Genomic DNA, 16,684 nt, shown 5'->3' on the forward strand with positions numbered 1-16,684 from the left:
TTTCATTGAACTGCATTGCATGGAATTACTCGGCATTTAGATTTAAGCTATTGCGGTATGCCGAAATTTGTTTGATCCATCCCGTTTGAGGCCTGGGAAAATCTTGAGCCAAGAAGGGCTTGGGGGTCTGAGCCATCCCAAACAAGGTCCATCGCTACATCGCTCGCTACATCGCCACGTACCAAGGGTACAAAGTAAATAAATCGTATACCGGACAGCGAAAAGCATCCGGCCTCGAGACTCGAAACCTTGGTTCCCATGTCCTCCCCATTTTCCGTGTTTCCCAGAGACCGGATTGTCCAAAAGCTTCGACCACCGTTTCCCACCAATCGTGAGTTTTTCCTGCGTCCGCTAACCCCTACCCCCAACCTCCGCGCGGGTATTCATCCCAATTTATTTGAACCTCCCAGGGCAGAGTAAGTAAGTAAGTCAGTGTCTCAGTGAACTTACCGACTAATAACTACTTACATATACAGATTATGCAATCAGTAAGTAATAGTATAAAGCTAGGTCTCCAAGCTCCCTTTTGATTGATTTGATTTTTTTCTCTGCATTTGTGGAAACCCCGTCGTCACCCTGTTACGTATTGACTTGCCTTCGACCCTCTTTTTGACTTATATTTATTTCTTCACTCGTTTTTGTTTTAACTCCTTCGTCTTCTTCCTCTTCCTCTTCTTTCTCCACACGTACCCGACCGACCGATCAGCAAGCAAGCAATTCAGTATGCATTTCTCCGGCTTGTACTGCCAGTTGGCGATCGCGGCTATGGGGGCACTTGCATCGCCGGTGGACGTCGCTGCGAGAGCTGTTGCTGTTGCGGAGAGAGCGACCAAGCCGGCGGCCTTCTTCCTGGTGGGAGACTCGACCACGGCGGCCCAGAAGGGGGGCAGTGGTGGATGGGGGGACGGATTCCTCGGCACGCTCGTCGACGGAGCTAAGGGGACGAACTTTGGGGACAATGGAGCGACGACGGTCAGCTTTGTGGAGGAAGGCTTTTGGGACCCGGTCATGGCAGCGCTCAAGGAAAACGTGGCCGATTTCGATTGCTATGTGACCATTCAGGTACGGCCTTGCCTTTCTTGGGCTTGGGAATTTCCCCTTGCTCCTCTGAAGAAGATGAAGATGAAGAGACTGTTGGGATAGGCAGACGGATTATTGCCGGGCCTAACATGTATGGCAAGGCAGAAGGAAAGAAAGGAAAGAGAGAGAGAGAGAGAGAAGCGTCTTATACTGACATCCTTATCATATAGTTCGGACACAACGACCAAAAGCCCGCGAAGGGCATCTCCATTGAACAATACTCCACCAACCTTAAAAGTAAGCAAGTAGCGCACATACTGCGACCTCTCGGCCACAGCCAAACTTTCAAGCCCCCCTTGCACCCCACTTGACAGAACTCTCGAGACATTCACTTCAATCTCAAACGGAGCAGAGGCTGACTCTCGGGAACCAAAAAAATAGATTTCGCCGACCAGGTCACCGCCGCCGGAGGAACCCCCATCCTCGTCACCCCGCTGGCCCGCCGCAAGTACAAGGGCGACGTCGAACTCGATCTGGTCGACCAGGTGACCGCCACGCTGGCCGTAGCCACCGACAACAAGGTCGCCGTCATCGACCTGAACGCCGCGTCGATGAAGTACCTGAACGCCATTGGCGAGGCCAACGCCCGGAACTACGACCCGGAAGCGGGCGACGAGACGCACCTGAACCCTGCCGGGACGATCTTGTTTGGGAACATGGTCGCCGGGTTGATCTCCGAAAGCCAGGTCGGAGACAAGGTCAAGGCCTTCATCTCGGAGGATCCGGTGATTGCGGCTGATATTGCTAGTATGTTCCCTCTCTTCCTCCCTCTTCCCGCCCCCGGCCCCCCACCCCCTATTTTCTGACTCTCTGTTGGCAACGAGTTTCTTGATTCCTGCCCCTCGAATGTGTGAAGATGCTTCTTATAGGGTACCTGCTGACTGCGCGAATTAGGTGGGACATATGTTCTTCCTTCTGCTTAATTAGTGCAACGAATTTTTTGGAGTTGTTCTTCGTGGAGGCATTTGATATCTTTCATGAGAACGGCCGAAAAATATTCTGGATGTATATAGCTATATACCATTCCAAAGTTGACAATGGATGTTATGCAAGATTCGTCGCTAGTCTTGAACGCAGCCTGGTACCAAACCGCTCTTTCCTTCCTCCCTTCTTTCTTTCTTTCTTTCTTTCATTCTTTCATGATGGTGAGCACACATATATAATCTTGATCGTCGCAAATTTCGGAAGCCAGCTCTCCTCACCAACCAATATGTCAGACTCCACCCTTCTTCACCATAGCGCACGGAGATCAGCTGAGAGAAGACCCCAACTACCCGCTATCCGGCCCGGTGTTCAGTCGCTCCATATCTACCGACGCCGAGCTCCCCTACCTTCCAGTTCAATCTTTCCACGCAATCAAAGATGTCTTCGTTTCGTCACCAGCAGGCTACGCGGCCTATCATGCTTTGATCCAGCAATTCTTCGAGGACTGCGGGGATCGCTAGGCTTGCATCAACTGCAACGATGTTCACGGTCTCGATACCGATGCTAGTGCAAAGTGTAGGTGAAGGCGTCTAGGTCCCGCTCCCATTTTCAAGTCAGTCAAGTCCCTAGAGTAGAAGACATGCGCTTTTCCGAGCCGCAACTTCTAAGATGATTTTTTTTTTTTCGGATCCTTCAATTTTGTCTGCGGAAGGAATGGAAGGAGCTGACTTATATATATACATATATATGTTCCAATGGAAGTGTCGAGCCAAGTCCACGAGCAGGCGTGTATGTCGGACGAGAACAGCCCGCAGAGAGATTTGGACCGATGGGTGCAGATGGCCCGGTCGGTAGAATACGAGTGCCTAGCTGCAACAGATACGTTCTACGGACGACAGAGGTCGTGTTGGATGTGGACGCGGACGTGGCTATGGTCGTGCTCACGGCAGTAGCAGAGGCAGAAGAGATTACCGCGGAGAAGGTGGTGGCCGAGAAGACGGCGCATCTAGATATGCTCAGACTGGTCGGGGAGGGCGCGATGGGAGAGGCCAATGCAGCCCACCAGGTGGCGAACCGCGTTGGCCGTAGAGCGACACCTGGGGTGGAGATGGAAATGGTGCGGCCGAGGGGCTTCAGAGCTTGGGGACACACGTAGGTGCTACAGATCTCCCTGTTTGGTATGAAGACCCATAGACGTCCAGCACTCACTGCTAGGATCTGGTAGCGGGCGCAAAAACTAATATCTTTGGTACTCAGACTACGAGGGCCAATGTACTGTTAGAAGATACATGATATGCAAGGGTGATACCTGCTTGTTGTCGTTGTCACTTTGCTCCATCTCAATATGGCATAGACACGCAAAGAGGATCGATCCTTGTTGGTAATAGTGCGCATTGCGGAATACGCTGAAGCGCAACAGAAAGAAGACAACACAACGTCGCTTGCTGCTCTCGTTTTGTATAACATCGAATGAGCTTGCTAAAATCACACGAAACTTCACCTCTGAACATGTACCCGTAGCTGTAAGCCCATCATCGCAAGAGCTACTAGCCAGAAGAGGAGGGGTAAGCGAGAGTCGTCTCTTCTGCTGCCTCTTTCCCTACATGTATATATCGGAGGACAAGAGCTACCACTCACCAGCTACCAACTCCTGTATGCAGGTGGCCTCGGTATTCTTCATGCCTTCTTTCGTGCTCTCCCTTGTTATGGAAAGGTGGCCTGCGACAAGCTCTGAGGCTATCGTGCTCACCAACACTGGCAAGAACACCGTTGCAATTGAACTAACCAAGTCCAGCTCGGACCATCTCAGAAAAACGAAAAGTCGAAGAATATGTTCTGGTAATTCGCTGGAATTCAATATGCGGTGCTGGCTTTGGACCTGCCGCTCTACATATACGGTGCCTGCGTTGCGGACGAAGGCGAGAATCTTGGTTTGAAGCGCCAATTAGCTACGTGAATTATCGGTTAGTAGAGATATCGGAATCAAAGATGTATATAGATATATATATATATATATATATATATATATCTATATATGAATATGTCTATACGATAATAGGACTGACTGATCAGAGAGTGGAAAGGTTTGATAAACCCGGAACAACAGCGAATTCGATCCACGTCGCTCGTCTCACGAGGAATTAGACGACGATGTATGTAAATACCCAGCCAAACTAAACAATAATATCCAAATCATGAGTCCTTCTAGGCGCTGGTCCAAAGGAGAGCGGCATGTAGCGCTGTCTGGCCGGCTTGACCTGCTCGCGAAGCAGAATGTCGCGGGCGTGCTCGAAGGCGTCGTGTCTGAAGTTGTTTTCCGTGAACTGCAGATGGTCCATGACTTTGCCGCCGTGTTTGCCTCGGGGGGTCTTGAATGCTGCCTGGCGGCTGAAATCTTGGATCATTGTGGCTCGGTTGTATCGTGCTTGCACGTAGAGCTCGAGTCTCTTGGGGATGTCTGACACCTGAGTGCCTAATGGCAACAATGCACCGAGCGCTGCTGCGTCCTCGATCGCTTGCGCGCCGCCTTGACCCCTTCAGAGGATAAGAGTCAGCAAAGAAATATGGATCTGTTGGGGGCGTTTGGTTTGTTACATACTGGTGAGGCAAGAATGCGTGTGCCGCATCACCCATCAGAGCAATCTTCCCGTGCACCCAGTTCTCCTTCCCCAACTCGTCGTGATCCAACAGCTTCCAGAGATTGATCCCTTTGGGATCAGCCTTTGCAAGCAGGGCCTTGACGTCTTCCGGATATGAATCGAAGCATCTCAACATGGTTTCTTTGGACGCCTGCTGGTCCCAGTCATCTCTATTCGCTTCCGACTCCTCATCCGGATGCATGGCAACGAAGTTCAAGTACGTGTTCTGCTTGCATGGGTACACCACGATCCGCCTGTCTGCACCATACAGCAACATAAGCTCGCCCGTACGCTCGACGAAGTGTGCCGTCTTCGGATCTGCGCGAATCTCATCGGCGGGAATAAGAAATCGGAAAGCACTCGATCCTGATGGCTCAGGCGGAGGGAGGTCTTTGATGAGAGCGCCTCTGATCCTGGAGTGGATGCCATCGGCTGCGATGATGAGATCTCCCGTGTGCGTCGTTCCATCCTCCAAGGTCAGAGACGGAGCTTCTGGGTCAACTTTCACCACCCGACTTCTCAGGTGCAGGACTGCGGGCTTTCCTTTCCCCTTGGCAGATGTAGCGATTTCCTTGAGAGAGTTGTGGAGATCAACTCGGTGGATCAGTTGCCAGGGGTTAGGGAAGACTTTGGACAGCATTCGAACATCTTGCAAGAATATTTGCTCCCCGTTTGGTCGAGTCTCGGATACCCATTCGCATTGATTGGCTCCATGTTCTTCTGGGATCATGCCCATTCTCCGTAGCAATCCGTTGGCATTGCTGGGGATGTGGATAGCTGCTCCAGTCTCAGATGCGAATCTACTTGATTCGAAAATCTGTGGACGCTCAGTTATCCGCTCTTTGCGATTACTCATCTTTGACCTACCTCAACTGTATGTCCAGCGTGCCGTAAGAATATTGCTGCGGAACATCCACCAATACCGCCTCCAGCGATCAAGATCTTGAGAGGCCGGTCCTCGTTTGCTGCTGCACCGTCGGTGATGGGTACGGTAGTTCCGATCATTGCAATAAGCGAAATGGGAAGAAACAAAGCTGGTGGTAGTAATGGTAAAGTGTTTGTGGAGTCGACTTATAGGATTGATAATTCTTAGAAAGTCGTCTTTCGCGATATTGCCACTGCTGAACGGTAACACGGGGGATACAGAGATGGGTGAATGATTGATTGATAAGCTGATACATGCAGAGAACAGCCCCTTACTTATACATCTGGAAAGGTCTTGACACGTGATAGGTCTATTACCCAATCATAGTTTTGACTCGTGATAAGTCTATTCCCTGATTATATCTGATATGTTTATTCAAAGCCTGTTTGAGTAAAGAGACTCTTACTACGTACTAAAGTTGATGAAAGAGGCTTTTATTAAAGTTGATGTAAAGACCTTCGGCCAAAACGAAATCAACTTGCGAGGGAGCGGGGGACTATATAAAGCTTAAGAAGATGTTAGAATAATAACTTATGATTAATAATTATCGAAAGTAGAGGTTGGAAGGAGACGTAAGCTATGTACATAAAGATTGGTTATCGTTAATCTCGGTAGGTGGCGAACTTCAAAAAGCGCAAAAAAAAAAAAAAAAAAAAAAAAAAAAAAAAGGCATTAGTTAAAAACCCTAGCGCTCGTAAGAATATCGCTTATAAGACTTAGCGTATTATTACATTATCTTTCGTTTGAAAAAAGCACGTCTTTGAGCGTTTATCTATTGATTTAGTTTTGCTTAAATAATCGTACTTATTAATACCGTTCGAGTAAGCTTTAGTCTATGGAAATCGGAAGCTAAGTATTATATGAAGTTGATATCGCGACTTACGTAGTAGCTAAAAAGCACGGCATTCGAAATGTTTCTTAATCTGGCGCACGGTAAAGATGTTTTTTATTTCGTATTCGAGTTCATTAATAATAGTAATAAGTTTCAGCTTCGAGATAATTTGACTCGAAGTAAAATCATTTAAAGCTTTGCGTAGCCGTTTAAAGTTAAAAACTGAATGAACTAGTACTACGGAAGTTCTTTGGTAGGGGTCCGTGCGCGCTTTGGCCTTGGCATTTCTTGACCGAATGGTCCATTCTTATCCCTTCATATAAAGCTGAAAAAGAAAAGGTAAGAAAAAGCAGCGTTAGAATACGTCGCAGGTGTAAGTATTACCCCTCGAGGGTAGGGTAACCAGGGGGTTTAAAGTGGAAACTAGACTTTTGAGGCACCCTCGAGGGGTAATACTTAGGCCTGTACCGTGGTACTTGAAGATTAGAATTTAAACTTGTTCGATAGGCTTTTGCTACGTACAGTAGTACTACGTATATTCCCGATTTAACAAAACTTTTCTCCGATGTGCTTCGACCTTCTCGAAAATCTTATTTCCTTTGGTAAAAACTCTTATTCGTACCTTTAAAGGATAACAATTACGCTTGGGACGTAGTATGACGTACTACGTACTTTTGATAGCCTTAACGAAAGTAAATAATTAAGCTTCATTATTTTTATCGAAAGCTTGAACGTAAATTCTAATTCAACTTCAAATGATTGGGCACTAAGCTCTTTCTACTATCCCCCTCCATAAATACTAGGTACATATCGGATCCAGTTTAGGCCCATAAATCGTAGAGCGCTGGTTTCTGAATGGCTTAAAGCCCTGCCAACTCATTTGCACAGAGTAAATACTGATCTACTACGTAAACATGTACGTAGTAATAATGGTACTTTTCAAGGCTGGATTTTTATACGTAGTAATACGTACCTTAAAGGTAGGTAGGGGGTTATTTAAACCGTCAGCTGATAATCCGATGACGGTCTCTTTAAAAGACGATTCCAAGAGGTTAGCATAGTTAGTAGATCACTTTAAGCCGATACTTAAAATTGAATAGAATCTGAAAACAAACGATTTAAATTATTTAAATCGTAGCTAAAATAAAATTATTCAATCGATTAAACCGTTTTTTATAAAAGCTCGTCTATTCGTTAAAAGATTATTATTGAAATAAGACCGTTTTGATCGATTAAATCGTCGTTTATAAAAGTCGGTCTTTTTACGAAAAGACCGTTTTAAGACCGTCTTGTAGCCGTTTTGTAGCTGTCTCAAAGCCGTCCCCGAACTTGAAACCGTCCTCGAAAACGTAAATTAGTAAGCAAATAATCTTTATTTTCTTTCTATTGCATAGCAGTCTACCTTCTACTAGATATACCACCCTCTATTACACCACCCCTTTACTATACCTCCCCGTCTTCGCAAGCGATCAAGAGCATCACTTGCGCGGTTGAACTTTTGCTCAATCGATCGATTCCGATTATAAAAAATTCAAAGCGTTGATATACAAGCCGTAGCAGCGATACCGAGAAATATCTTGGCATCGAATCTATTAAATTATTATTAAAACAATTCCATTTAAAAGATAATTTTTATTTACAGCTATTTTTTTAAAAAATAGTTATCGAATTATTTTAATTTTTTAAAACGAGCTTATTAATAAGCCTATTTTAAAAATGTAAACGAAAACGGCCATGGGACGGCTTTAAGACGGTCTTAAGCTCGGGGACGATCAAAAAGATAAATTATTCCTGATTTATAACTAGTACTGATTTTAAACGGTCCGATAACCATCTTTTATATAGTAGTAAGAGAGTCAGAGGACCGCTTAAATGACCCCCTACCTGCCTTTAAGGTAGTACTGGGAAAGAAGAGATCTAAGATACTACGTACAAGAAGAGATACTACGTAAGGTAGGTTCTCTGTTAAAGGTCCGTGCGCACCTTGGCCTGAGCATTTCCTTGGCCGAATTGTTCATTCTTATCCCCTCACACTTTATCTCCTGATCTTAAATCGATCGAGACGGTTTGGTTATACTACTACCTACTACGTAACTAAAGGGTTTAAAATGGAAACTAAACTTTTAAGGCACCCTCGAGGAGTAATAGTACTTACGTAGTACGCCTGGGACGTACGTAGTAGGTAGTACTTAGGCCTGTACCGTGCGTAATCGAATGCAATTAAAAACCTTCGTAAGTGATACTATTGCAAAATAGGCGAATCTAAGTAGTACGTAGTATTACTCCTCGAGGGTGCCTTAGAAGTTTGGCTTCCACTTTAAACCCTTTAGTTAGTAGTAGTAACTAAAGGGTTTAAAGTGGAAGCTAAACTTTGAGGTCCCTTCAAAAGGTAATACTTAAACATGGTACGTACAGTAGTACTACGTACTACATTACTACACTTCTCGAAGGTGCCTCAAAAGTTTAACTTCCACTTTAATTTTTTTTAATTATCTTATCCTCGAGGGGTAATACTACGTAAGGTACTTAGGCCTGTACCGTGGTAAATCGTAGAGCGATGATTTCTGCAAAGCTTAAAGCCCTGTTAATTCCATTGCAAAGACTTAATACTAGCTCAAAGATACTTTTCAAGGCTGATTGAATCTTTACAAGTTGATCGGTTTAAGACCTGATAAGATCCCTTGCAAAATTATACTTTCGATATGCATTCATAAGAAGGTTATTCATAAGAAGGTTATTCATAAGAAGGTTATTCATAAGAAGGTTATTCATAAGAAGGTTATTCATAAGAAGGTTATTCATAAGGTTTAAGACCTAATAAGATCCCTTGCAAAATTATACTTTCGATATGTACTACGTATCCATACCCACGGTACAGGCCTAAGTAGTAGTAAGTTCATGTACTACTACAGAATAGCACCTACCCCATAGAATTACCCTCATGTCGGACCGACGACCTCTTCTATCCTCTCGAGCTCCAGCCGGAGCAAAACTCTCGGAACCGACTGACTCAGGTACATACATACGTAGTACATACTACGTACTACTAGTACGTACGTAGTAAGAGGGGAGAGTACATATCGAAAGTATAATTTTGCAAGGGGTCTTATCAGGTCTCAAACCGATCAACTGACATATACAGTACAAGGATTCATTCAGCCTTGCAAAGTATTTTTAAGCCAGTATTTAGTCTGTATAATAAAGTTGATAGGGCCTTAAGCTACTACGTATTTAGAAATCATCGCTTTACGATTTCTAAAGCTTAACTGGGTCCGACATTTATTCATAAGGAGAGATAGAAGATTATTGCCTGTTACATTTGGAAACCCCGGGCTAGATTCGGACCGTCTTTCCGAGCTTATTCCCAGCCAATTCGGAGCCTTGGGCATGCATATTCGCTCCGATCGAGCCCCGGGTATTCCTTTATTTCGATCCATCAACCTTTTCGACCTCGGAGCGCTTCTTTGGCTAATTCTAGAAGTACAGCTACCACGGTACAAGCGTAATTGTTACACCCTTAGGGGGTGCCTTAAAAGTTTAGTTTCAACTTTAAAGCCCGTGCTTACCCTATCCTTAAGGGTGTAATAAATTACGCCTGGGATGTAGTAATTTTCAGCTGATTCGATGCCCCGTTCATCGTTTCTCTTGTCATTATACTACGTACGTAGTATTTGATAGAGACGCTTTGGGCTAAGCTTGCTAAGCGTTTTCTTTGATTTGGCCAGCTGCTTTGCTAGTCCAATGTGACGACCTTAAGCGATTACCTGAAGGAACTCACGGGAGCCTAAGCATACTCTTCGGCCGATAAAGCATAAATATTTAATTCGAAGAATACGTATGCTCTCTATCGATAATCTTTTCGAAAGTATATTGCGTCTAAGAAAAGCTTACGTAAGAAACGTAGACTTGGACCTTCTTCTTTTGCTCGAGACCTTCCCCTTCCTCCTCCTCTTTTTCTTCTAAGTGCACCTCTCATAGAAGTTAGAAATTCGGGTTTAAACCCCCTTTAATGCATATTCTTAGACCTAATAATTCTTATAACTTTTGTGACTTGTATAATCTTGTAACCTCTATAACCTCTATAACCTTTATAACTTTTATAAATTTTATAACTTTTATAACTTTTATAACTTTTATAACTTTTATAACTTTTATAACTTTTATAACTTTTATAACTTTTATAACTCTTATAACTCTTATAACTCTTATAACTTTTATAACTTTTGTAACTTTTATAACTTTTATAACTTTTATAACTTTTATAACTCTTATAACTCTTATAACTCTTATAACTCTTATAACTCTTATAACTTTTATAACTTTTATAACTTTTATAACATTTATAACTTTTATAACTTTTATAACTTTTATAACTTTTGTAACTTTTGTAACTTTTGTAACTTTTGTAACTTTTAATATTTTCGTAATATAATTAAATATATAATTACAAGTAATAAAAGGGGTCCGGAGTCTCCCCGGTATAAAAATAAGAATATAGGTAATAAAGGGGGGTTTAAGAAGGTCTCTCCTTTATAGTAAGGGGGCTACGATTCTTTACTTGTACGAGGTGCCCTTTCCGAACCTTCAGCTCTTTTTCTTTCTTTCTTTTGCGGTAAAAAGAAAAATAAAGAGTTTAAAAAGCCGAAATTAAATTATCGATATACGACGTTTCTTTGAAAAGATTTTCCTTTACCGGCGATTCCGAACCTCCTTTTTCTTTCTTCTCGAATACTACGCCGATTACGTTCTATACTTGACGGGCATACCGATTGAAAAGACCAAAAGGATTTGCGATAAAAAAGAAACGTATAAAAGATAAAATAGAAAAGGCTTAGTTCGATTGATCGAAAACACGGTACTGCGCTTTCGAAAGAGCGTTTTGCAAACACATCGGCTTTATTTAAAAGCTACGAACGCGAGCCTTTTTAGCTTTACGACGAAAGAAAACGATGTTTGTATTATACGGATCGAGGCCGCTCGTAAGGCTATACGTATTCGATAATTATCGAAAGAAAACTCGACGCATAGCATTATAAATTGCTTTTAAAAGGTTTATAAGTGTTCAGCTATTTAACGAAAGGTTTTCCTTAACGTGGTTTTTACTCTCGATTAGATAGTTGTCACCTACGGTGACCCAAGATAAATTCCAGTAGTTGTGGTGGTGGTTAGTCATCTAATCACGTGAGACTATTCTATACCGGTCTGGCAAGATTTCTGAGCGTGCCAAGACTTTTATTCCATATCAATCCATTGAACTTTTTTCGGAACGAGTCGGCCCGTTTAATTCATGTACAACAGCTAAGCCTAATTCAGCCACCGCTATTAATTCTGCTAGCAGCCATACGTAGCGCACGTCGCTGCTACACGTAACCTACGTGAGGCTGCCATACGTAACCTACGTAAGGCTGCCACACGTAACCTACGTAAGGCTGCCACACGTAACCTACGTAAGGCTGCTACACGTAACCTACGTAAGGTATTAAGGCTGCCACACGTAACTTACGTAAGGCTGCTACACGTAACCTACGTGAGGCTGCCACACGTAACCTACGTAAGGCTGCTATACGTAACGCACGCCGCTGCTACACGTAACGCACGTCGCTGCCTTACGTAATACGTAAGGCAGCTAGGCTGCTACACGTAACCTACGTAAGGCTGCTACACGTAAAGCACGTCGTTGCCTTAAATATAAGTAATTCGCAAAAGGGCATAGGATTTCCTTAGTAAAAAGGGGGGTTTAAGGGGGTCTCCCCCTTATAATAAATCATTACATATAAGTAATTCTCAAAAGGGTATAATATTTCCTTAGCAAAAAGGGGGGTTTAAGGGGGTCTCCCCCTTATATTGAATTATTAAATATAAGTAATTTGTAAAAGGGTCTAAGGTCTTTCCGGTAAAAAAGAGGTTTTGAAAAGGTTTTTTTTATAATAAATTATTAAATAAATTATTTCTTACGTTATTACCTTTATATTTATTTAATTTTCATTGTTATTTCTTTTATAATTTACTTAAATATATAAAGATTTTTATAATCGAGTAATTAGCCCGTTGGTGACATTACAAAGAACTTGGTCCTTTGCCCTGGTACTTTATATATAATTCCTTTACTTAGCACGTCGCCGTACTTTATAAAAAGTCCTTAAGGTCTAAGCATTGCGTTTTAGATACCCGCCCGACGTTAATAAATACAGAAACAATAACAACAAATCCCTTTTATAATAAATTATAAATTCGATAGTTTTTAATATAATAATACTTTTATATATATTTAGTTTTATTTTACGATTTATTTAATAAGTTTAATACTTAGCAAAGGATCAAGTTCGATGTAATATTACTAACGGGCTGATTATTAATTTTATAAGAATCCAATTTCAATAATACACAAATTAGTAATTAGCCCGTTGGTGACATTACAAAGAACTTGGTCCTCTGCCTGGTATTCTAAGAGATATTGAGTTTCCTTTTGCTATGATCAGATATATATAATAAAAGAAACGATAGTCTCAAGGCGGCAGGCTTCGCTTGCTAACCCGCCCGACGTCAATAAATATAATAATAATAATAACAACTACTTTCGTAGCTTGTATCGTCTTACAAGTTGTACCGTTAAAAAGACAGTAGCAACGAGTCTTAAGCTAGCAGCGATCCAGACTGAGTGGTCAGTTAGTATGCATTTGCTTGACCGAAGTCTTGGAAACTTGCAAGCAGTTAATTTATATGGAAGCGGCTCTCGTTCAAAGCCAAGGGAAAATCCACTTACCACCTCTTCGAACCATGTCGTAATATCCATCCAACATTATTCCTACTGCATACTCTCTGGTCTTATTGATTCCTTTATGATTGGAGCTCATGCTATTTCTCGGTCCACCAGTAGACCACAGATCGTCTCCCGAAGTAACAGCCTCTGTCTCGTTATCTATAGCCGTCAGATTCCCAAGTCCACCATTTTGCAAAGATAAACGGTTTTTCCGCTTCAGAGGCCCAGTAAGGAGATTGATTATCCATCGAACATCTAGGGAAGTGAAAGTTGGATATGACCACAGTTTGATGGCGTTATGAGGGGGCATTTGATCCAGAAAATCAGCCAACATCCCAAGTGTCAAACCCCATAGCAGTAACGGCCGCGTCTTTTCTGCTGATCCTGCGTGATCTCCAAGATACGACTTATAGATCATAACGCTTAATGGAGTCGAAGCTGGTTGTGTCTCTGAATCTGTGGAGAAGAATTCGGCGATCGAACTGCAGTACAGGGACTCGGAGGGAACCAGTCGGATTGCAGAGAATCGCATCTTTCCGAGTACTGATCTGATGAGGGCTTTTATCATGGCTCCTCCTCTTCGTGCGAATCTATCCGATACATCTACGTATTCGTATGTGCGAGAGGAGGGCGATAACAGAATCCTGAGAGGCACCCAATGTGTTGATGCTACTTCAGTCGGTTGCAGCTTGAAAGGGGGAAGATCTGGCTTAGTCCAAAGGAAGACAAACGGGCAGAGGACCATGATCCTGTGCACATTATTAGCAGAAGCACTTCGTAGGAGGTAGATCTTGCATACGGAACCTTCCCCCAAGACGTGCTGACAACCCTCTCCGGAAGATTGCCTACAAATAGAGCATGCGGAGATTTGAGGTCGAAACCTATCTCTTCCACAGTCTCCCGGATTGCCACAGCTCTATCATCTTCATCTTCTGGGTCTCTCTTTCCTCCTGGCAGAGCTACATGACCTTTCCACCTGTCCCCAACTCTCGCTGCCCGCTTTATAAACACGGCTTCAGGATCGCCGTGTTGGACCCAGTCCTGCGCGAAGAATCGATCCAGAGACTCTGCTGCAGAAGAATTGACGTGTTCTTCAGCCTGTGGGGGATTGGACTCTGGCCAGTGCTCGTATCTCGGTCGAACGCGTAGGATAAGGGCGACAGAAGCGCGCTTTTTACAGCTTTCCGGGTTGCGGACGTGGGGATATGGATTGTCGACGAGTCCTCTTAATGTCTCCTGAAGAGCTTTTGCTAAGCCTGGGTGCTTCGTATCCTGTTGTTCTGGCATGGTCGTAGGGTACTGAGCCTGGGCTTGGGTGCTTGGTCTGAGGTGGGGGTATTGCTGAAGATGCTAAGGACCCGAATCCTTGATGTAGGCCTTCAAGCAAACATCAATCATTCCATTGCTTATGCTTGTTGGATTCCCAATTGCTGCTGGGCAAGTGCATCCTCAAGAATGTTATCATATATGTCTTGAAATGCGAATGACATATAACGAATTTATTTGCCTCCGAATCCCCGAGGCCCTCTTTGCCGCAACTATTCAAATAGCTCTTCCATATTTTTACGGAGTACGTAGTACGTCATTTAGTAAACAACGTCACGACTAGGCGGGCCTTTCTTTGTACCTAGGTATTTGAGCTTCATAGTATGCAACCTTCTGAATAACTCATTCTATCATGCTTAAGTATCTTTCCAGGTCCCATCATCCGTTTTACAGAAATTTTCTTGGCTCAAGTCTCCTCCCCATAACCAGAACGATGGCAACAAGTGCAAGCAACGATCAACTGAAAAGCAGCCATCTATTCGATGTTTCCAACTTCTCAGCTCTTATCACTGGAGGCGGATCCGGAATTGGCCTCATGATTACAGAGACTTTAGCTGCCAATGGAGCCAAGGTCTATATTACAGGTCGACGCAAGGAGGCCTTGGAGACTGTAGTCAAGGAGTATAACACCGGGCCTGGGAAGATCATCGCGTGAGTTCTGATACTGTGGTCTTCAAGCGAGAATATTGACAAAGTGTTTAGTTTGCCTGGCGACGTCTCCAAGAAAGACGAAGTTGCAAGACTCGTCAAGGAGATTGAGTCCCAAGAGCCAAATGGCATTCATCTCCTAGTCAACAATGCCGGTATTGCCAGAGATGACAATACCAAGTACTCGAATAGCAAGCCCGACTTCAAGGTACACGTCAACCCTACCAGCTCGTAGCCATGCCGAGGAACCAAGCATAGCTAACTCCAACAGTCTGCCCAATCCATCTCCGAGCACCTCATGAAGTCTGACCCTCAAGCCTGGGCCGAAACATTCTCCACGAACGTCACTTCGCAGTTCTTCGTCTCTGCCGCTTTCCTTCCCTTGGTAAGTAACGTGGACGCCCAATACTACCCACTTCAAGTTATCCCAATATCACCAGGAGCCCGTGTTGTAAGTCTTCTCACACACGCAACTACTAACTCCTACCCGCCCTCCAGCTCGCCAAATCCCTCGCCAGCACCCCCGGCTCCTCCCCGAGCATCATAAACATAACTTCCATCTCGGGCGTCATGAAAGGCAGCAGCGCAGGCCAATTCGCCTATGCCTCTTCCAAAGCCGCCTTCCTGCACCTCACCCGTATGATGGCCACCACATTTGCCGAAACCCACGTCAGGGTAAACAGCATAGCGCCTGGTCTGTTTCCGTCAGAGATGACGGTGGGCGGGAGTGATGAGAGGCAGAAGAGCGAGCTGAAGAGCAAGGCGAGTAACCCCAGCGGACGGTATGGGAGGGAGCAAGATATGGGGGCCTGTGTGCTGTTGCTCGCGGGGCCTGGAGGCGGCTTTTTGAATGGCCAGGTTATCTATCCAGAAGGTGGTGAGTAGTCTTTTTTGAAGGGCGCTGGATTGATTTTTACTGATGACTCTGCAGGGAATCTTTTGGTACAGCCGGCTTGTGTGTAGGTAGTAGATACATCAGCCCTGGTCTGAGACAAGTAGCGAAACTCATGCTCTTCCTGTCTTGGTATTGGTTGGGCATTATGAGTTTTCTCCGGCTACGATTCTTTCTCGGATTTCAGAAGTACAGGGGTATTACAGCATCTTAAAAATACCATGCCAGGTATCTTTGGGCGCTACCCACCGCATGCCTCAATCTTGTTTGCCGTAAAATACTAAGTATCTCAAGTAGCTTCCCATGCTAGGAATATTGAAATGCCGTTGAAGCCCTCGCAGATCTCGAGTTTGCATATGGGTGGTTGACCAGGCCAATCCTGAAGAAGGAAGAGTTCGAAGTCGTCAATGTATTGAGAAAGCTCTGTCTAATATACCCAACGTGAAAAGCGACATGTATTTTAAAACACAGTAGGCGAAGGCATACCTGTTTACGGAAGGAGTCCAAGCTCACAAGGCGTACCTTCAGCGCTTAGTACGAGAACCTTCATTAAATCAGGCCTCGAGGTGGGAGGAGATAGGAATCTCGACGGATATCAAAGGTGGCGAAGACATCAAGGTAAGCCTGAATTCGGGTTGTAGAGCTTACTTTTGGTGCC

General features: G+C 44.1%; 5 protein-coding genes across 5 annotated transcripts; 3 read left to right on the forward strand and 2 right to left on the reverse strand.

Moving 5' to 3' along the window:
- Positions 1-723: 723 nt before the first annotated feature.
- L3040_006590 (uncharacterized protein) lies at positions 724-2,003 on the forward strand (the record flags this gene model as incomplete). The annotated part of the gene is made up of 4 exons (XM_007290167.1): positions 724-1,062; positions 1,251-1,317; positions 1,462-1,827; positions 1,975-2,003. The coding sequence occupies 4 exons, from the start codon at positions 724-726 to the stop codon at positions 2,001-2,003; spliced, it is 801 nt and encodes a 266-aa protein (XP_007290229.1).
- A 541-nt stretch (positions 2,004-2,544) lies between these two features.
- L3040_006591 (uncharacterized protein) lies at positions 2,545-3,160 on the forward strand (the record flags this gene model as incomplete). Its single annotated transcript, XM_066154169.1, has 2 exons — positions 2,545-2,580; positions 2,813-3,160. 2 exons carry the CDS (start codon positions 2,545-2,547, stop codon positions 3,158-3,160), a joined length of 384 nt encoding a protein of 127 aa, XP_066011149.1.
- Positions 3,161-4,178: 1,018 nt separating this feature from the next.
- Positions 4,179-5,648, reverse strand: L3040_006592 (uncharacterized protein; the record flags this gene model as incomplete). The annotated part of the gene is made up of 3 exons (XM_007290169.1): positions 4,179-4,539; positions 4,604-5,460; positions 5,511-5,648. The coding sequence occupies 3 exons, from the start codon at positions 5,646-5,648 to the stop codon at positions 4,179-4,181; spliced, it is 1,356 nt and encodes a 451-aa protein (XP_007290231.1).
- Positions 5,649-12,971: 7,323 nt separating this feature from the next.
- Positions 12,972-14,447, reverse strand: L3040_006593 (uncharacterized protein; the record flags this gene model as incomplete). The annotated part of the gene is made up of 3 exons (XM_007292166.1): positions 12,972-13,054; positions 13,164-13,909; positions 13,960-14,447. 3 exons carry the CDS (start codon positions 14,445-14,447, stop codon positions 12,972-12,974), a joined length of 1,317 nt encoding a protein of 438 aa, XP_007292228.1.
- Positions 14,448-14,919: 472 nt separating this feature from the next.
- Positions 14,920-16,097, forward strand: L3040_006594 (uncharacterized protein; the record flags this gene model as incomplete). The annotated part of the gene is made up of 5 exons (XM_007292167.1): positions 14,920-15,137; positions 15,189-15,342; positions 15,406-15,585; positions 15,633-16,011; positions 16,066-16,097. 5 exons carry the CDS (start codon positions 14,920-14,922, stop codon positions 16,095-16,097), a joined length of 963 nt encoding a protein of 320 aa, XP_007292229.1.
- Positions 16,098-16,684: the final 587 nt, after the last annotated feature.

Source organism: Drepanopeziza brunnea (genome assembly GCF_022702325.1).
Source record: "Drepanopeziza brunnea f. sp. 'multigermtubi' strain 214-2 chromosome Unknown ctg11, whole genome shotgun sequence".
Taxonomy (NCBI): domain Eukaryota; kingdom Fungi; phylum Ascomycota; class Leotiomycetes; order Helotiales; family Drepanopezizaceae; genus Drepanopeziza; species Drepanopeziza brunnea.